Source organism: Oryx dammah, unplaced genomic scaffold, assembly GCF_014754425.2.
Source record: "Oryx dammah isolate SB20612 unplaced genomic scaffold, SCBI_Odam_1.1 HiC_scaffold_27, whole genome shotgun sequence".
Lineage (NCBI taxonomy): Eukaryota > Metazoa > Chordata > Mammalia > Artiodactyla > Bovidae > Oryx > Oryx dammah.
Window position 1 is genome coordinate 130,534,816 of NW_024070211.1, and position 21,950 is coordinate 130,556,765.

Here is a 21,950-nt window from a genome sequence, read left to right on the forward strand (position 1 = left end):
ATTTGATGAGTGGTTGGAAAATACTGCAGTTTTATTCCATGATGAAGGTGAAGATCCTCCTTGGCACTGAGGTTTTTCTGCATAATTTGCATTGTTTAATTTTCGTGGGAGGTGTGTTTGTCTTGTTCTTCTAGACAGCCGTTTTACACCTTTTCTCCCCCAAACATACTGTCATCATATCGGAGTTTGTGTAGTGCCAAATCCTAAAATTAAAATGCCAAGATTTCACCCTATGTTAGAAGCAGTTTATAGCAGATGGTGCTATTGCTCTGAGGTTCTTTTTAAAAGAAAAATCTTTAAAAGGACTTGGTACCTTGGAAAACAAAGCTAAGGTTATTCTGCTTTTGAGCTAGAATGGAATTCTCTTTATAGGATTGAGCAGAAAGCATTTTTTCCTTTTGTACAAAATCCAACATTCTGTGTTTTAACATGAGGATATAGACATCAGTGCATATTTATGGAACGTGTATACCACATGAAGTGTGAACTAATTTTAATGAATACTAAATATATTTGCTGGAGTCTGAAATTGGCATCTTTAAGCCATTAAAAAATCTAGGATGTTTTAGTTATTTTATTTTTGCTTTACTTACTAGCAGCCTGAAAAGGTGATGGCAAAGCAGATGGAGTTCCTCTGCACCCAAGCTGGCTATGACAGACTGCAGCATGCTGAAAGAAGACTGTCTGCAGGACTGTACAGGCAGAGCTCAGACGAGCACAGCCCTAACGGCCTGGCGCCAGACACTGCTGAGGGACAAGGTACATCCTGAGAGTGACCCACACCTCTAGTGCCAGCTGCTCGGCGCACTTTAAAAAGAAACGAAAACACCAAAATGCTATTAATAGTTCTCTATCAAAATTTTTAAATTGTCCCTTTTTCTAAAGAGGAAAGAATTCTGCCTGCAAATTTAATTTATAGTTTTTCTTAACCTTGTTGTTTAGTTGCTAAGTTGAGTCTGACTCTTTGAGACCCACATGGACTACAGCGCGCCAGGCTTCCCTGTCCTTCACTATCTCCCAGAGCTTGCTCAAACTCATGTCCATCGAGTCGGTGATGCCATCCAACCATCTCATCCTCTGTCGTCCCCTTCTCCCCCTGCCCTCAGTCTTTCCCAACATCAGGATCTTTTCCAGTGAGTCGGCTCTTTGCATCAGGTGGCCAAAGTGTTGGGGCATCAGCTTCAGCATTCGTCCTTCCAGTGAATATTCAGAGTTGATATCCTTTAGGATGGCTGTTGTGATCTGCTTGGAGTCCAAGGGACTCTCAGTAGGCTTCCCTAGCACCACAGCCCTAAACAAGAGCTGCCCCATGTAACTGACATGTATTTCATAGAGGGTGGATGGGAATGGGAGATGTAAATAGCATAGATCATTTTTCCTCAAGAAGTGAATTCCATGGGAGATGTTGATCGTTTTTTAAAAGACTAAACCTGTATTTTTTTAAAAGACTACATAAGCAGATTTGTCTGAAATTTATAACATTCGGTTCCTCAGAGAATGTGGTAACTGTGTCTAAAATACTATGACAAATAGAGATTTGGAGAGAGTATAAGAAGGGAGAAACTTGTAGAAATGTTACCGTCTTTCAGGCTGCACATTGTTCTATAGACTCGGAAGATATTTTGTGTGGCATATACTTCGGAAATTGTCCTCTTAAACTCTTTCGATGTAAAAGGCTTTGCTTCTTGAGTATTTTTACCACTTTTAAAATTACTTCATTTGTATCCACACATGAAGAAAATTCCAAGTGACTGTCATTCACTCATTCAGCAAATATTTGTTTACATCTCCTGTGTGCCACACTTCTACATACTGAAAATGTAGCGGTAAGTCAGATAGACCCTGCTTCCTTGCGGCTTATGCTTGAATGGAGAAAGATGGATAGCATCAAAGTATCAGAATAGATGCTCTAGTTTCAAATAGTGATAGAGTTGAAAGAAAAGCAACTTTGTAGGACCTTTTTTATGTATTACTGTTATACTTTTTTAGAGAGTGGTTACTATAGTCAAAAAATTAAAATTTCTAAATAGCAATACCACGCTAACCAGCCTTCTTCAACTATAGAGTAAAACATTACATGTTAGAAGATCGGAGTAGTGGTGAAGAACATTCTTCCTTTAAAATATTACAGAAACTTTAGTGGAGGTCTTTTTTAACTTCTCCAGTCATCCTTGACAGTTAAGATTAGAGTTAAGAAATGTTAGTCACTCAGTTGTGTCCAACTCTTTGCAACTCCATGGACTGTACTCCACCTGGCTCCTCTGTCCATAGAATTCTCCAGGCAGGAATACTGGAGTGGGTAGCCATTCCCTTGAGGGATCTTCCTGGCACAAGGATCGAGCCCAGGTCTTCTGCCCTGCAGGCTGATTCTTTACCATCTGAGCCACCAGGGAATCCCGAGAGTTAAGAATCAAAGACATTAATGAAAGATTTGTTACTCTCAATTGTGACACCAGATTATTCCAGTGCAGGGCAGCAGTTTGCTAAGTGTGATGGATTTAGGTTTATGATAGGGAATATGATTTGGTGTATGAGACATTTTTTACCACATCTGTGCTGCTGCTGCTTAGTCGCTTGAGTCGTGTCCGACTCTGTGCGACCCCATAGACGGCAGCCCACCAGGCTCCCGCGTCCCTGGGATTCTCCAGGCAAGAACACTGCAGTGGGTTGCCATTTCCTTCTCCAATGCATGAAAGTGAAAAGTGAAAGTAAAGTGGCTTAGTCATGCCCGACTCTTAGCGACCCCATGGACTGCAGCCTACCTAATTACATCTTTTCCTGGCTTTGCCATAGGTTTTGCTGTTGTTCTAGTAATTGGCAGTTGGCTTGAAGCCATCTCTGTGTCTGTGTGTGAAAGTGTTAGTTGCAAAGAGTGTCCAGCTCTTTGTAATCCCATGGACTGTGGCCCACCAAGCTCCTCTGTCCATGGGCTTCTCCAGGCAAGAATACTGGAGTGGGTTGCCATTCCCTTCTCCAGGGGATCTTCCCGACCCAGAGACTGAATCCGGGTCTCCTACATTGCAGGCAGATTCTTTACCATCTGAGCCACAGAAGAGATTCCTGTGTCTACAGTACTTGTTATTATGTGGTTAATGACCTGCCTTGATAAAATGGTTGCGCTAATAAGAAAGTGCCTGGAAATCTCAATCTTTTGTTTCATTTGTGATTAGCTTGTCGAAATGTCCTGACAGAACAATAAATTGTGAGACTAGCATGAATTGCCATTTTCTTCCTAAATCATTATCTTAACTATTTCTCCAGCTAGCATTTAACTTCTTTAGTGCCTGTTGACTTTCCTTACTTATTTCTTAAGGAGTGTTCAGGCAATTCATGGAAACTTATTTTTAAGAAAGCCGTGATGCATTTTTAATTATTCATATTGCTTTTTTTCTTTTCATTAGAAGAAAGACCTCTGAATCTCCGAATGCCTAATTTACAGAACAGACAACCCCATCATTTTGTGGTGGATGGGGAGCTGAGTAGACATTACTCCTGTGAGGCAAAGTCCCACTCATCAGGTAAAAATGAGTCTCGCTCATCAGGATGTGATTAGAGGGAGTAATACTTGAATAAAATGTATTTTGATTTTAATCTCCTAACTTCTGTTTATCCCTCCTTAGAAAGGGGTCATTGCTAACACTGTTACTAGTCAGTTTTCTCGCCTTGGAAATAACAGATTGCCATATTAATAGCCAGTTTTGTATTGTTTTTTGAAAACATGACATTCCCAAAAATAGAGAAGGAAAAGCACTTGAAGGTTGAGATTATTTTGATTACCTATTACATGAATGGTGGCTTTTTGCAAGATTGTAAACCAGGTAATAAACGACTGGCTTTAGATATTATATTCCCTTTTCCAGCCTTTCATAATATGAAATTGATTGATTATATGTTTGCTGTCATGCTAAGAAAACCACTTGTGTTTTTCTAAAATCTAAACTTTTCACACAGCTGCATTTGGGGGTGATATTTGTATTTCAGAAGTAAACTGAACTCCATAAAAGGGCAAGCTATCCCTCATATAGTCTGGTGTTTTCATGTTTTTATCCAGGCAAAGTGAGTTAGAGTTAAAGGCATCAGAGACCAACACCATTTGAAAGAATCCAGTATTGTTCAGGCTTTGAGTTAAAGTAACTTGAGGAGCCACTTGAAGTCAGTTGTCTCATCTGTAAAACATAATTTCTGCCTCATTGAGTAGTTAGGAGGATTAAACAGGATAACCTATATGAATTGCCTGGCTGATAAGAATTCAGTAAATGGTAGCTACTATTACTCTTTGTATGCTAAATGGGAAATTCATAAAGTCAACTTCCTAATCTCAGATAAGCTATTAATGTTGTTGCTTTTCTAAAATCCTTTTTAAAGTGTATATATGTATGTGTGTATCCCCCAGTATTAATACCTCACATAAATATATACTACATTTTATTGTCATTCTGTAGTGTGTATTTGAGGTTCAAATAATTATTCATGTAACTCTTAAGGAATGAGTCCTTATGAAAAATAGTCTCTTCATTCTTTTATCCCTGTTTTTCCCACATTAAGGTTTTGTGGCTAGAGAAACTTAAAAGCAGTCCCACGTTTAAACAGGAAAAATGACTTTCTGCCTCATGTCTTCATTGGTAGTAAATATTTTGGCCAGTAACTTTGTTGTATGTGAGCAACCAGTTTTATTTTAGATGTTTTATTTATCACTTTGGACCAAGCATTGAATAAAAATCAGTAGGTCCTATATGCTGCGTGCTTTATGTGCGTTTTGTAATGTAGGTCCCATACTACCGTGTATAGATCCAGTCCACAGTTTATAGATGAAGACACTAAGGCTTAGAGAGTTGTGTAACTTGCCTAGAGATGTATACAGCTCGTAATTGGTAAAAATGGAGTATAAATCCAGAATCCAGAATCTTAGCCACAATATTATAAGCATAAAAATTTTGTACGGAATTGCAGTTACAAATAGTTGATACTGCTTGCTTTGGGGTTTGATTTTGGGGTTTCCTTTTTGGTTTTTTGTGACCTTTGATTTAAAGTATTAATATATTTTGTTTCCATTTTTAAACAGAGAGCCTTGGGATTTTAAAAGACTATCCTCACTCAGCTTTTACTTTGGAAAAGAAGGTCATCAAAACAGAGCCTGAGGATTCAAGATAGCCGTGGTTCTTCCACTATTCTCTGGAAATGGCATCAGAGTTAAGGATAATACTCCATCATAGAAATAAGCCTTAATAACCAATGTTGCCTCATTCAGCACAAACAGATTTCATAGCCAAAGCATAGGGACTGATACAGTAGTCTGTGGAAACCAGGAAGACAAAACTACAGCCACAAAGGAGTAAACTGAGAGAATGTTGCAATCTGTAACAGAAATACTGATCCACATTCCTGTGTAAGTCATTTTATGTGGAAAGGCTTACAAATTAATACTGTAAGCATTCATTATTTAAGAATGTACAATGTATTTGTATAATTTATAGAAGTAAAATGTAGATGTTGAGACCTGTTTGGACCAATAGATGTGGATAAAGTTTATTTTACTTGAAATTTCATTGTCTGCTTTAAGTGTTTTACGTAAATATTATTGTACGTCAGAGTTTAGAATCTTTGCAGTCATAAAAAAGAAAGTTTAAGTGATGTAGTTGTTGGCAAGGTTGTAATGACTGTGGAAAAATGGAAAGCAGATACTCAATTTAAGCCAAGGAAAATGTTGTAGTTTTAATATCTGATAAAACCGATTTTGTTTAAATAGGAACTGTCTCATTTCTTAGCAGTCAGAAGTCATTTTTACTGGCTTAATTAGGCAATAGTTAATAAATACTGGAGTAGAGTTAAAAAGATGAGCGATAGAGTAGAAAAATCTCTCCTACCTGGTTGATCCAGGTTGCATACTATGATAGCTACTTAAAATATAACAAAAATAGGAAGCTGCTCCTTGGACAGAGGACCTGAAACAGATGAGACTGGTGCATAAAAGCCGTGACTTAAACATTGTTATTTCAGAATGTGTTATATAGATTAAGACTTAGTAAGTTAACCCTAAATGTGATAAGAATGATGACTGTTAACAAAGGCTATATACCTAGTAGAGTAAGCACTGTTTTATATCCAGAAATTCCTGTACGTAGAAAATCCTTTCCTACATACCAGAGTCAGAGAAGCTAGATGGTTCTCCGTGGGGAACATACTCCCATCCAAACTGTTCACAGTTGTGGACGACCGGTGCATCCACATTTGCAGGCATATTTCTGTGGCGGTTTAGTTGACACCTATATTCATTATTTATTTTACAATTTCATTTTTGTATACTTTTCGGATTTATGAATGCAGTTTTTTCTTAAAACACATTTTAACTTGAAAATCTGTTTTGATTCTCCCTATTTAGTTAGTGGGGTATACACATATATATGAGAGTGTGCTTAAATGTTAGTAACGAACTTGCATACTTACCAAAATTTCCCATTGGAATCCATAATGGAAAACAAATACTATTTCTACCAATGTATATTTTTCTGTTGGTTTAAGAGGAGAAGATGTTTGACAGCTTTACCTCCTTCCTCCAGATTTAAACCCAGAGATTGCCCAGGAGAGTGTATTGACTTGGAATATGTGTTTTTGTTTTCAGTTCTGCTCTGAGTCATAACTGAATAAAAATATTAAGTTACAGTCTGTTATGTTAAAATTCATCAGCCAGATGTTAGATGAAACATCTGCGCTGTAGTCTCTAATCACTGTCACATATATAATTCCTTTTTCGTGTTGATTTGTAGAATAGCTTTACAGTAGAAACACCAGTAAACAACTTTTATACGATTAAAAGGCTTTTTTCCCTCCTTCAATGTTTTAATTGTACCATAGTGTTTTGCCCACTGAAGAAGCTTTTTATGGACCTTGCAACTTGGTTGCTAGCTTGAGGTTGATAATTGTGGTTGTATTGTTCCCTGTTGTAGAAATAGTATGAATATGATTTACATAGATTGTTCAGTTTTTAATATTAGCCATAGAACTGGTTAGTATCTCAGTAGTTTCATGAAACGTTTCCTGTATTCTAATCTATTTTGAGAAATTTTGTGGGTTTTTTTTTTAATTGTGTCTTATAGTTCAAGTTTGTAGATTTTAATAAGCAACAATTTTTAAAGATGTGGTGATCTTCCAACTAATATTTATCTGTCTTTCACGACCACACAAACTGCATCTTTAAATCCATGAGTAAGTTTCCTTAAGTATCATACTTTTCTGGTTTTTTTCGTGCTTAGCGATAAGGGGGAAGCACAAGAAAAATTTCAGTAGAATACAGTTTTTATTTTGTAAACACTAATGTATTAAACTTGCTATACATTGAAGCAAATAATATATATTTTTATTTGAATTGTATATATGAATTGGATGTTATAACTAGTCGATTTTTTCATTGTGTTAGAGGTATTTTCACTGAACAAGGTCAATTGGTTACCTCAGTATTACAGCCAATATAGTCCAAGGGACCATTTCTCTCCAAGTCTTGTGTTGTATTTTACTGTGTGAAGTCCTCGTTTCTGTGACTCAAAAGCTGTCGGTGAGGTGGGATGAGTGCACTTGCTTCCTGTGGCAATAAAGACTTTCTGTGCCTCACACACCTCTGTTGGTAGTTTTCTGCATGGCATTCCTCGCAGCAGTGCTAGCCTGCCTGTCTCCCCGCTCGTCTGGTCTGGGCTTGCAGAGTCGGACACAACTGAGCGACTGAACTGAACTGAACTGAGTGCCAGGGCCAGGGGCTTCTGCCTTAAGCCCGTTACTGTCGGCCGCCTTCCTCTCTGTAAGGTTATCGGCAGGCAGCCATTCGGTTTACACCGGCTGTCAGAGCCTTTGGTTTATATTGTTCTCACAAGAAGGTTACAAAGACATTTTGAAAACTGCCCACCGTGTCTAACCAACTGAATCAATAAAACGGGGAACATTAGGACTTAAGACTTTGCAAACATACTAACATTTGCAAAGCGTTAATGTGACTTGGCCTCAGTATTAAGGGCTGTATATGAAATTGAACTAACCTGTGGTAGAGAATTAGCAAAAGCCTTGCTGTGAAATTGTAATGGGTGAGTTTGGTAGATTAATAGCTTCAGCGCAGAGCCAATGGCTCGGGTGAGGGTGGAGGCCACAGGAAAAAAAAAAAAAATACAAGATGTGAACTTTGCCCTTTGGGAACCCAATACCTAGTTGAATGGGGATTATTTGTCACTCAGATAAAATCCAGATTCCACTGTGTTACAGAGGGATAAATAAGGAACTGACATTTAAGTGAATTCTGTGTTCAGTAGGCGTTATGGGAGTACATGCTTTACAGGTGAAAGAAAGCGCATTGAGTGAGTGAGGCTGGCAATGAGCCAGGACTGGAAAGATGTGGGGTGTGCCTATAAAGCTGTAGTGGGCGTGCATTTCACTTGGAGGTCACTTTTTTAAAAGCTTCAAAATAGTGCTTGCCATGGATAATCATTCTTTTGACAGTCCCATTGAACTTGTGAAAAGGCAGGGGCTTAATGTGTTAAGCCTAAATATTACTGTCAGCTGCCTGCACTTCTATGAAGTTTTTGGCAGACACGTACTCAGTTGACTCTTCTGTCAGAAAGAGACTTTGGTTTATATTGTTCTCACTTAATGAGGTTACAAAGACATTTTGAAAACTACCCACCGTATCTAACCAACTAAATCAATAAAAAGGGGGAACATCAGGATCTAAGACTTTGCAAACTTACTAATATTTGCAAAGTGTTAAAATAACTAGGCCTCAGTATTAAGGCTTATGCTTTTTCCTGTCCTTAATTAGTAAAACCGCCTGGGGAAAAGCTCTAGGATTTGGTGATTATGAGCACCTAGTCAACCTTTACAGTTTAAGAGCCAAAGCCTAAATAAGCATGTAAAGAATTTCCTAACGTGGTCTGCTCACTTGGCTACTCAAATGTTTAAGTATTACTGACACAATACCCATTGTGCTTGTGACTTCACCTAATACTGCACTAACTCTTCAAAAGAAAATCAACTGAGGTAGTAACCTAGTGAAACTCTCAGGAGGTCTGTCTCTTATAGGAAGTGAATTCATCAGTAAACAGCTGAAGTTCAAGTTGAGCAAACATTTTTGTGTTTGTAACAGCTTGAAGCATAAGACCAAATATGGTAGCTGCTGTTTAACTAAAAACCACCTTATGGTCCAGCTGTGTGCATGGGTGGTGTTTCAGGGAATCAGACTTATTTATTTGTTACTATCTGTGGGTGTTCTCATAAATGAGATAATCTTAAGTGGGCCTCCAGACTTAATAAAAGAATGATCCAGTGTCAAGAAATTCTTTTTTTATTGTAAATATGTTTAATTTCAGAAAGCCTTACTGTTGATTATTTTCTTAGTGGCCCTACAAGATGATTCTTACTTTACATTGATGCGATCAAAAGCCAAATGTAGTGTTTTTATTTGAGTATACACCAGTCACAGCTTTAAAATCTCTTCTCTGGCCTCTGTTTCTACTGACCTATGAAAAAATTTTTAAAAAGAAAAAACCACCTCTATGGTGTTTTAAATGTTTTGTGCAGAAAAAGCTAATCAGAAATTTATTTTGTAAATTCATTATCAACTTATTAAAGTTAGAATCTGAAAACTTACTGTGTTTTAAGTTTATCTTATAAATTTTTTCTGTCTGTAAGTTTAGCAGTTTTTAGGGAACTATGAATAATCCGTTGGTTCCATTTACAAAATTGGTTTAAAAATCCCTTATATTTTTATTCTTTCATACTCCTCCTGTCTTCTGAGGGCCACAATTTTGAATCATTAAAACAATATCCTGTTGAATTCTGGGTCTCCTGGTTGTGTCTGTTTGATCACAGTTTCCAAGGTTATTTTTCTGACAGCTAAATAATCTGCTTCCAAGTATTAATCCCAATAAGGTTAAAGGTCTAGTTTTTACCAATTCATCTTATAGTGGAAATTTTTATGACATTTTTGTAGCAACTGTATAAAACTCTCAAGGAACATCACAAATGAACTACAAAAAATACTGATCTTAGTTTTACCGCAACATTCAGGTCAAATGTTTAGTTATCCTTTTTCTGTTTTATTCTTACTGCCTGATTCCAGACACTTAAGTGAGAAGTTACCTCGAATTTTTTTACTCTACTATATAATTGCTGTCTATTTAAGTTTTCCAGTGTAGGTTCTCAAAAGAATTGATTTCTTCACAATATCAGAAATAGAGTTAATTGAATGCTGCCATCAAACAGAATATTGCAAAATGCAGATTAAGTACATGTAACACTGGTTTAGATGATACCATGACACAAGTGTTAACAATCAACCCAAGAATTTTTCTCATCAGCCTATTAAGAGTGACAGATTTTTGTCAATTTCCTGGTAGTCCAAACAATTTGGTAATCTACCAAGGCTAGTCTTACTGTGGGTGAGCACCAGTGACGGTATAAGTTAAGATTGTGCTTCATATTTACACATTCTGAAACTTTATGAGTCATCTTTGCATTAAAAGTTTGCACCTCATAAATTTATGCTTAAAAGTGCCATGTTCAACACCCACACACAATCCTAAGCAAGTAAGGCCATTCTCTTGCAACTGTCACAGACACCCTCTGCTGACAGGTCATTTAGGCTCAAGTATGTAGGAAGATATTTAAGTAGTGCGCACGTAGGTGGAATCTTACCGGTAACTGGCTCAGCTGAGGATTTTATAGTTTTCTGAGACTCCATACCATCCTCAACTGTGAACTGTTGAACCAGACATCTGTGGTCTAGCCCCATACCCTGTTATTTTGTAGCCTTCCCAGAAGACAAAGTGATTTTTTTTTTGGTGGCATGTTCTTATACTGTAAGCCCTCCAACATCTCATCATTTTAGTTACAATTCTAAAGAAGAGGTACAACACGCTTGCTACCCTTAAGTCTCTGACAGCATAATGTGAGGATGTTTTCCGTCAGCAGTTAAAATGGACAAGGTCGTCTTTTTCCTTTCTGAATTCAGCCACTCATTCTATCAGAACATGCTCGTACATTGATTGACGGAACTTCTGCGTGCATCAGCTAATTCTCAAGTTGGAGCATATCTTTCTGATTGTTATCAGTGAGAAGACAGCTTGACTGATGAGATAGACCTATCACAGATAAAACCAGATATTTAATTCCAATTCCTAAGAGTTTTTAAAAACCATTCATTTGTTTTATATATATATATATATACATATATATATATATAGTGAAATCTATTCTCCTTTCCTGGACTGAGTGGAAAAATTCTGGAAGTAACACCTTTATTGAAAGCTTGCAGACTATCTTTATCATTACAGTTGTGACCTAATTAATCCCTTTCCACAAACCAGCACATTTGCACTGATTTCCTCTTTTTATGAAAGAAAAACTACATTGAGAGGTTTGGAAGCTCATTGATACCTTGAGAAGGAATTAATTTGCAGGTGACAATTGTTTCCGCTATGGTTTCTGTCCTTAATGAAAGAAAAGCTCTGTGCATTTAAAACCCCAAAGTTGCCTCCAGCTCCTTTATGTGGACCAATGTGAGGGCTCCGGTGAGACAATTAAAGAAGGCTGAGGAAAGAAGCAGCAAGGAACCGACAACCTCAAATCTAAAGATTGTTACTTTGTTTCTTTTTTTGTTTTTCTTTTTAAAGTTTTATTATGGAAAATTCTAAAACACACACAAGTTAAAAGAAAGCGGACAGCACCCAGGTTTACTGTTGTTGTTTAGGCGCTCAGTCATGTCTGACACTTTGCAACCCCATAGACTGTAGCCCACCAGGCTCCTCTGTCCATGGGATTCTCCAGGCAAGAATACTGGAGTGGGTTGCCATTTCCTTCTCCATACTTTGTTTCTTAAATGGACAGTCTTCAGAGAAATCATGTGTTGTTTTGTTAAGTATTTTCTTCAAACTCCAGGGTTTTCTAAATAATGCAAAAATTATCATGAACATTTTTTAGTCATGCGTTTGAGAATAAGGTGACTATAAGAACAAATTAAGGTATGGCTCCTGAACTTGAAACATTTATAATACTAAACAGATGACATTATTCAGAACAAACTCAAACAATAAGAGAATTACAAACAGCTCACATCCAGACCCATACTCTGCCTTCACTCCAGGGCGTGTGTACCAGGAATGGGTATGGTTGCCAGCCATCTTGGAGGCTGCTTGCGGGGGCGGGGGTGGGGAGGCAGGCCATGAGCTCTGCTGGACACACTGAGTTTGACAGGCCCGCAGTTTGTCTTCAGTTCAGTCACTCAGTCATGTCCGACTCTTTGCGACCCCATGAATCGCAGCACGCCAGGCCTCCCTGTCCATCACCAACTCCCGGAGTTCACTCAGACTCGCATCCATCAAGTCAGTGATGCCATCCAGCCATCTCATCCTCTGTCGTCCCCTTTTCCTCCTGCCCCCAATCCCTCCCAGCATCAAAGTCTTTTCCAGTGAGTCAACTCTTCGCATGAAGTGGCCAAAGTACTGGAGTTTCAGCTTTAGCATCATTCTTTCCAAAGAAATCCCAGGTTATCTCCTTCAAAATGGGCTGGTTGGATCTCCTTGCAGTCCAAGGGACTCTCAAGAGTCTTCTCCAACACCACAGTTCAAAAGCATCAATTCTTCGGCGCTCAGCCTTCTTCACAGTCTAACTCTCACATCCAAACATGACTACTGGAAAAACCATAGCCTTGACTAGATGGACCTTAGTCGGCAAAGTTATGTCTCTGCTTTTGAATATGCTATCTAGGTTGGTCATAACTTTTCTTCCAAGGGGTAAGTGTCTTTTAATTTCATGGCTGCAATCACCATCCACAGTGATTTTGGACCCCCAAAAAATAAAGTCTGACACTGTTTCCACTGTTTCCCCATCTATTTCCCATGGAGTGATGGGACCGGATGCCATGATCTTAGTTTTCTGAATGTTGAGCTTTAAGCCAACTTTTTCACTCTCCTCTTTTACTTTCATCAAGAGGCTTTTTAGTTCATCTTCACTTTCTGCCATAAGGGTGGTGTCATCTGCATATCTGAAGTTATTGATATTTCTCCCGGCAATCTTGATTCTAGCTTGTGTTTCTTCCAGTCCAGCGTTTCTCATGATGTACTCTGCATATAAGTTAAATAAGCAGGGTGACAATATACAGCCTTGACGTACTCCTTTTCCTATTTGGAACCAGTCTTGTTCCATGTCCAGTTCTAACTGTTGCTTCCTGGCCTGCATACAGATTTCTCAAGAGGCAGGTTAGGTGGTCTGGTATTCCCATCTCTTTCAGAATTTTCCACAGTTTATTGTGATCCACACAGTCAAAGACTTTGGCATAGTCAATAAAGCAGAAATAGATGTTTTTCTGGAACTCTTGCTTTTTCCATGATCCAGCGGATGTTGGCAGTTTGATCTCTGGTTCCTCTGCCTTTTCTAAAACCAGTTTGAACATCAGTAAGTTCACAGTTCACGTATTGCTGAAGCCTGGCTTGGAGAATTTTGAGCATTACTTTACTAGCGTGTGAGATTGAGTGCAATTGTGCAGTAGTTTGAGCATTCTTTGGCATTGCCTTTCTTTGGGATTGGAATGAAAACTGACCTTTTCCAGTCCTGTGGCCACTGCTGAGTTTTCCAAATTTGCTGGCATATTGAGTGCAGCACTTTCACAGCATCATCTTTCAGGATTTGAAATAGCTCTACCAGAATTCCATCACCTCCACTAGCTTTGTTCGTAGTGATGCTTTCTAAGGCCCACTTGACTTCACATTCCAGGATGTCTGGCTCTAGATGAGTGATCACACCATCATGATTATCCGGGTCGTGAAGATCCTTTTTGTACAGTTCTGTGTACTTGCCACCTCTTCTTAATATCTTGTGCTTCTGTTAGGTCCAGACCATTTCTGTCCTTTATAGAGCCCATCTTTGCATGAAATGTTCCCTTGGTATCTCTAATTTTCTTGAAGAGATCTCTAGTCTTTCCCATTCTGTTGTTTGCCTCTATTTCTTTGCATTGATCCCTGAAGAAGGCTTTCTTATCTCATCTTGCTATTCTTTGAAACTCTGCATTCAGATGCTTATATGTTTTCTTTTCTCCTTGACTTTTCACTTCTCTTCTTTTCACAGCTATTTGTAAGGCCTCCCCAGACAGCCATTTTGCTTTTTTGCATTTCTTTTCCATGGGGATGGTCTTGATTCCTGTCTCCTGTACAGTGTCACAAACCTCATTCCATAGTTCATCAGGCATTCTACATATCAGATCTAGGCCCTTAAATCTATTTCTCACTTCCACTGTATAATCATAAGGGATTTAATTTAGGTCATCCCTGAATGGTCTAGCGGTTTTCCATACTTTTTTCAATATAAGTCTGAATTTGGTAATAAGGAGTTCATGATCTGAGCCACAGTCAGCTCCCAGTCTTATTTTTGTTGACTGAATAGAGCTTCTCCATCTTTGGCTGCAAAGAATATAATCAATCTGATTTCGGTGTTGACCATCTGGTGATGTCCATGTGTAGAGTCTTCTCTTGTGTTGTTGGAAGAGGGTGTTTGCTATGACCAGTGCGTTCTCTTGGCAGAACTCTATTTGCCTTTGCCCTGCTTCATTCTGTATTCCAAGGCCAAATTTGCCTGTTACTCCAGCTGTTTCTTGACTTCCTACTTTTTCATTCCAGTCCCCTATAATGAAAAGGACATCTGTTTTGGGTGTTAGTTCTACAAGGTCTTGTAGGTCTTCATAGAACTTTTCAGCTTCAGCTTCTTCAGCGTTGCTGGTTGGGGCATAGAGTTGGATAACTGTGATATTGAATGGTTTGCCTTGGAGATGAACAGAGATCATTCTGCCGTTTGTCTTAGTGGAGCTATTTAGGGTGGAAACAAAGTCTCAGGATCAGGAAAGTCTGGAGCTCCGATCAAGACAGGGTTCATGGATCTGGGCGTTAAACTGGTGTCTCATAAATGGTGGTTGAAGCTATCAGAGGGAGAGAGCACGGAAATAGGAGAGAGTTAGAGTCCTGGGAAATACTAACATGGAGCAGGTGGGAAGAAACATGGAGAAGAGCTGCCAGACATGGAGGAAAGGGCAGTTAGAGAAGCGGAGAGAGAATTAATTCATCGAGGAAGCTACAGAGGAGATCAGCAGTCATGTCAGAGTAGGTGAGAGTCAAGTAGGACGAGAACAGGCTGTTGGATTTGATTGTTAAATAGGGCTTTGTTAACCTTTTAAGAGAGTGGTACCAAACAGGGTAATTGGGGGCGGGCGGGGGGGAGAACTGATGCAACTGTTCAGTGCAATTCACCAAAGTAAAACAACATACTGATAAAAGTAATCGAGTATGAAAATTAGTAGTGACCTTGATTTATGGGATCTTTCGTTCAAACATAAGGTTTGAATAGACACCACATTCCTGACTCATCACAGGCTAGACAGCTTTACTTGGGGCTGTTTGAGATCGCACTGACTATGCGAGCCAAAAATCAGTGTATCCAGATCACTTAAGCTCAGCCCAACCCCTGTCACAGCCTGCATCTCAAAAGGTTGAAGTAGAGGGACTTCCCCGGTGGTTCAGTGATTAAGAATCGGTCCTGCACTTCGGGGGACGTGGGTCTGATCTCTGGTCTGGGAACTGTGATACCACATGCTGTGGAGCAACTGAGCTCTGCACCTCAACTAGAGAGAGTCCCTGCACCACAGTGAGGAAGCAGCGAAGATCCCACACGCCACAGCTGAGACCCGATGCAGCTAAATGCTTTTTTTTTTTAATTAAAAAGAAGAAAGGTTGAGGTAGAATCCCACAATACCTGATCAGGAACACCAAACTTCACAGCAGAAGAGTTTGGTGTAAAAGAAAACATTTAGGTTTTTTGTTGTTTTTTTTTTTAATGCATCTCAGTAAAGCAAGCTTTTAACTGTAAACTACTCATGACTGGACCCGTGACGAAAAAGGGTAGAATGTTAAGATCTCCAGTTCTATCCCCAGATGAACCTGGGCCCAGCAGTTGGTGGCTTGTCAAAGGACTCACAAGCAACAGGTGACGGAGCCACCTGCCCCGGCGAACCCCCAGGCCCGTCTCCCTAGTCCGGTGCTCTCCTGCAACACCCTGCCTCTCCGCTAGGTGAGATTTTTAGTACTTCCCCAAACAAAACAGAGAACTTTGTGCTGCTAGTGGCCAGAGAAAATTCAGGAAACATGAATTTGAGTTCTGACTCATCTACCATTTATTTGCCACCGACTCACTCATGTGTCTACATCTATACCTGCATCTCCATCATCCAGAGAAGTACAGTTTGGTACTTCAAAGCTGAGTGCTACAGATCAAGGACTGAGGGTCAGAGAGTCTCTGCTTTATAAATGGTTTTATCTGCAGGCAGCGAAACATTCAAACAAGTCATTAAAGTTCTTTGACCTTTAGTTTCTCACTTGTAAGAAGAGGATCATGAAATGCTCTCCAGACCCCAGGACTGCGGTGGAATTATCGCATATAGAAGACGTGCTAAAATAGTCACAGACTTATATACAGTACAGACGTTGCCTTCTGTGATTCCATGAGTGTCCTCAAGAATCCAGGAGGCTGTCCTGATGATGTTTTAAAGTTATGGCTAATATTTACTGAGGAAAAAATTATTAGGGTCTGCAAACTTTCTTTCCGTTACAGAACATACTTCTTTGCTTATTTGTTGCAAGCCGACTAAAAAGGCCTTTATTCTAACTCCTGGGAGGGTCTGTCACGAAGCAAGGGAACACTGAGTAAGGTTAGGGATGCTGGACTCCAGTCCTGGACTCGGCTAATGTCTTACTGTGTGACTTGTCAGATCACACTTTTGCTGTACCCTGATTTCCTCTTCTGTGAAAAGAGAGTTAGGTTTCCATGGGTTGTTAATTCTTTGTGCCACATATCCTTCTGATAATCTGATTAAGTGTATTGATCCTCTTCTCATAATGCACCCAGGCCTTAACTTTAGCATAAATTTCAGTGGACACAAAGCCTAGACAAACCTAGACAGCATATTTAAAAGCAGAGACGTTACTTTGCCAACAAAGATCCATCTAGTCAAAACTATGGTTTTTCCAGTGGTCATGTATGGATGTGAGAGTTGGACCATGAAAGAAAGCTGAGCGCCAAAGAATTGATGCTTTTGAACTATGGTGTTGGAGAAGACTCTTGAGTGTCCCTCGGACTTCAAGGAGATCCAACCAGTCCATCCTAAAGGAGATCAGTCTTGGGTGTTCTTTGGAAGGACTGATGCTGAAGCTGACACGCCAATACTTTGGCCACCTCATGTGAAGAGTTGACTCATTGGAAAAGACCCTGATGCTGGGAGGAATTGGGGGCAGGAGGAGAAGGGGACGACAGAGGATGAGATGGCTGGATGGCATCACCGACTTGATGGACGTGAGTTTGAGCAAGCTCTGGGAGTTGGTGATGGACAGGGAGGCCTGGTGTGCTGCAGTCCATGGGGTGGCAAAGAGTCGGACACGACTGAGCGACTGAACAACAACACGGTCTAACCTAATACAGAATGGACTCCAGGTTAGGAATGCCTAACCTCGTTGGTCTCTTCTAGATTTAATTGTCTAGGAAAGCTCTGACCAAGATGTCTATGTCTATTTTGGGCAAAGATAGCATTCCATTTTCGGTTAGCTTTTTTATTCATTAGAGTTCAGCCTGGATCCTACAGATGGTAAGAGATTTCTGGCACAACGCCACTCCATAAGTAGTTGAAATTTGTGAAGAAAAGGATCTGAAGTCCTCAATATTATTTAAAATGGGAACTCCTGAATCTGTCATCCCATATCTTAAGCAAAGATCATTTTTGGCTCACACATCTAGGCCAGCAACTAAAATACAATGGCACTTTATATAACAAGTTCTTAAATCTGTTCATATTAAAAAGAAATTGAAGAACTCCTCTTTGCTTGAAAAGATACATGCAAAGACAATAAATAAACTTGGATTATGTTCTTTTTTATGTATTACCTGTTCTGAGAATCAGGTGAATGGGCAACAGACCACCTTCTCTATCAATTATGTAATGACTACAGTAAGCTCTTGGTTGACTGCAGAACAGCCCGTTCAAATCAGTGTAAGCACATAGGGAAGCTTTTTGAAGAATACAGGTATATCCCAAGGAATCCTGGACAGGATATCAGTGCTGGCTCAGGAGGGACCAGTGCCCAGGAAGCTAAGGGTTCAGAAGTGAATTTTTGTTTCCAGCCTCTCAGAGAAGCTAAATGTCTCCTAGTTTCCCCTTCCCTCTGCACGCCTACTTTATCTGTCCCACTAGCAGTGTCTGCTTCAGAATATTCATGGCCAGCTAACCGCAGCAAAGACTTTCCACCCAGACCCCAATCAAGACTGATGGAGTCTTGAATGCTCAAATTCCCCCCAGGGAGATTTGATTGCTCCAGCTTAAGGGAGGTAGAGAAGGCGATGGCACCCCACTCCAGGACTCTTGCCTGGAAAATCCCTTGGACGGAGGAGCCTGGTGGGCTGCAGTCCATGGGGTCGCTAAGAGTCGGACGGGACTGATCAACTTCACTTTCACTTTTCACTTTCATGCATTGGAGAAGGAAATGGCAACCCACTCCAGTGTTCTTGCCTGGACAATCCCAGGGACATGGGAGCCTGGTGGGCTGCCGTCTATGGGGTCGCACAGAGTCGGACACGACTGAAGCGACTTAACAGCCTAAGGGAGGAGAGTCATGACAGCAAAATTTCCCTTAAGCTTCCCTAAAAAGAAGGTGTTAGGAAGAGTGAAAATGGTAGGTAAAGGAATTGACTTTTATACCTAGCACATATGGTGTTCCTGTGGTTTAGTTGCTAAGTTGTGTCCAACTCCTTCGAAACCCCATGTACTGTAGCCCACCAGGTTCCTCTGTCCATGGAGCTTCCCAGACAAGAACACTGGGGCGGGCTGCCACTTCCTCCTCCAGAGGATCTTCCTGACCCGGAACTGAACCCCTGTCTCCTGCACCGCAGCCCATTCTGTACCACTGAGCCACCGGGGAAGCCTGCCCAGCCTATGGCAGACCTCAGATCAAGGCGAAGGGGTCAACATCAGGAGCACTTGATAGCAACTGAGGGTGGATCACTGTCACTTGCTCCCAAGGTCCAGTCTCCCTCACGCTCAGAGGGAGCCTTTATCTGGAGAAGACACCCACAGCCCACAGCTACCAGTTAACATCGCGGAGCTAGTCTGGTATGTCTATGTCTGTTTCCAGATGGATACCAGCACTTGAGGTTTTATGTGACAACCACATTCTGAAATCTTCATCAAGAAAATGTTAACCACAGAGTTGCAGAAATAATACAGACTTTCCCAACAAAAATTGTAGGACCATTTAACTACCTATTAGTGTTTAAAAAAATTTTAAGACAGAAAAATGTCGATTAACTTGGAAACTATAAAACTGTATTTGTTATCACTGTTCTGGTTGCTAAATATGTAAGCTCATGTGAGCTAGCTTAAGGAAAATTAGAAATTGGTTTTAGAAATACAGTGATGTTTAAGAATACGTGGGTGAAAGGGTAGCTCTAACTGGGCAGGAACTGGGAAACTGATGAGTATCAGGAACCCACATACTCCTCTCCTCAGCTGTCCTCTCTGCTTCTCTTTGTAAGTACACTTTCTTACCATCCCTGCCAACGGGCTTTTTCCTGTTGCCTCGTTCACAAAGTGGAATATGACCTCCAAGAATAGTGAGCTTACCCACTTCGGAGGTGATTGAAACATGAACTTGTGTTTCTGTTTTGTACTTTTGCTCCTCCAGAGCCATCCACACTGCCTCAAAGAGAATTAAGAAAGTTCCAGACAGTATGCAAAGACAGTCCATGCTTGCTTGCTTCCGCCCTCCCCCCCCACACACAAAATAAGCTTTTTTTGGTCAGAAACAGTAGCTCTGGAAGCTGAAACTCTTTTTGGTAAGACTTCACATTTTAGAGTAGTTGAAGATTCTTAGGAAAATGGAGAGGAAGATGCAGAAGCTTCCTGTGCATTCTGTCTTTCTGCCCCTTTCCCCAAGAAGTTTTTCTTCGGGCAGGTTTGGGTAAGGAGGCTTTGCAACCAAATGAGGGTATTGACTGACAAGAGAACAGGCTCGTGGCTGCCAAGGGGACGAGGGGATAGGAGGAAGATGGATTGGAAGTTTGGTATTAGCAAGCTCTTATATATAGAATGGGCTTCCCTGATGGCTCAGAGGTTAAAGCATCTGCCCGCAGTGTGGGAGACCTGGGTTCGATCCCTGGATCGGGAAGATCCCCTGGAGAAGGAAATGGCAACCCACTCCAATACTCTTGCCTGAAGAATCCCATGGACAGAGGAGCCTGGTGGGCTACAGTCCACGGGGTCGCAAAGAGTTGGACACGACTGAGTGACTTCACTTTCACTTTCATATATAGGATCGTGGAGAGGCAAATGGCAACCCACTCCGGTATTCTTGCCTGGAAAATCCCATGGACAGAGGAGCCTGGTGGCTTATAGTCCATAGGATCGCAGAGAGTCAGACACGACTGAGCGACTAACACATATATAGAATGGATAAACAACAGGGTCCTCCTGTACAGGGAATTCACTATCCTGTATTCGATATACTGTAATAATGGGAAAGAAAATAAGAAAGAGTGTATTGAGCCTCCTGATGGTGAAGCACGGTTCATTCTGGTGACGCAGGAGCCTAGAGGGCAGTGGGAACTTGGCCTTGGAGTCATGGGCAGCGTAGAGATCTGGATGGAGTGGGCCTGGCACAGTAGCACTGGGTGAGGGCATCGTGGTGGTCAGGCCCGCAGACTCCCAGTATGGTGGTGTAGCCACCGTAGGTGTCAGCACAGCCAGGCGCCAAAGTGCCTCACCTGCAGGGGTGATTTCTCGAATACCTGCCCACAGTAGACGATTGCCCTTGAGTATTTCACAGAAGTCTTGCAAAGAAGCCAAAGTCTTCATGAAGACATGCATAGAAGCCAAAGTTTTAATTTGAATGCAGTCGGTTTTGTTGAAAGAAAAAGGGGTTGTGAGAAATGAAAGAAAAGACCTTGAAGGAAGCAGGGTATAGAGCTTATATCCTAAAAATAATACAGTAGAAAGAAGCAGGAATAAGACCCTGAGTGTAACTATCCCTTACCCCCAGAAGAAGGGAGGCAGGTCAGTGAAGCCTGGGATGAGGAACCAGGACCTTCCAGGATCCACATAGATGAAGGCAGAGTTGGCCTAGAGAAGCTCTGAGTACCTTAGTCAGCAGGGCTGGGAACCCCAGCCAGGGAAAATCCCAGCCAGGCCCGCAGATCGTGGGTAACTGCTGGAGTGAGCCCACACTTGTCCTTGTTTCAGGGACCACAAAGGTCTGGCCTCTGTTGCTTTGCTGCCTGTAGAGGTCCTTCTGCTGACAGCAGCTAGTACATCACATCCCCTTGGCGCAGAAGGGGGCCTCCTGGATTTAAGAATTTAAGGCTATCTATCTGATCTGCCCATGTGGACCAGCCATTTCAGTGGAGCAGGACATATCTAAGTCTTTCCCCACAGGGGGTGGGCCCTGACCCCAGAGGTGGGGAGCGACAGAAGGAGGAACGGGGTTGGACAGTACTGGCCGTGGGGAGCGCGACCGCTGCATAGGATCACACAGACTGCTGCTTTCTATCGCCAAGTTCAGCTCCAGATTCCCAGGGAAGGAGTTCTGACTGGCATAGCCTGGATCAGCTGTCCACTCCAGTCCAACTCACTGTGGAAAGGAGGGTAGAGATCTGTCCACTTTAGGTGGGGGTGGGGGGGGGGGGAATATTATAGCGGGATGTCATGAACCAGGCAAATACTCCAAAGTGTTTTCATATGAAACTCTTTACACAGTTATAACTCACAGTATGAGATCATTAGACAACATGTCAGCATTCAGACTTATAAAATATAATCTGTTGTGAACTATTATGTAAGCTTGGACACAATATTTCTTTTTCCCTCCCAGTTTTTTCACATAAACTCTAAAGATAAT

At 41.0% G+C, this 21,950-nt stretch overlaps 1 protein-coding gene across 2 annotated transcripts in view; it reads left to right on the top strand.

Moving 5' to 3' along the window:
• Nucleotides 1–9,624, top strand: part of NAB1 (NGFI-A binding protein 1) — a 51,373-nt gene extending 41,749 nt beyond the window's left edge. Inside the window, exons 6-8 of one of the 2 annotated variants that reach the window (XM_040227841.1) lie at nt 597–759; nt 3,402–3,518; nt 5,063–9,624. In XM_040227841.1, coding sequence (XP_040083775.1) covers nt 597–759; nt 3,402–3,518; nt 5,063–5,151 — 369 coding nt within the window. In that variant the 3' untranslated portion in view covers nt 5,152–9,624. The remainder of the gene's footprint in view (nt 1–596; nt 760–3,401; nt 3,519–5,062) is intronic. The other variant, XM_040227842.1, reaches the window with a different exon arrangement.
• The last annotated feature ends 12,326 nt before the right edge of the window (nt 9,625–21,950 follow it).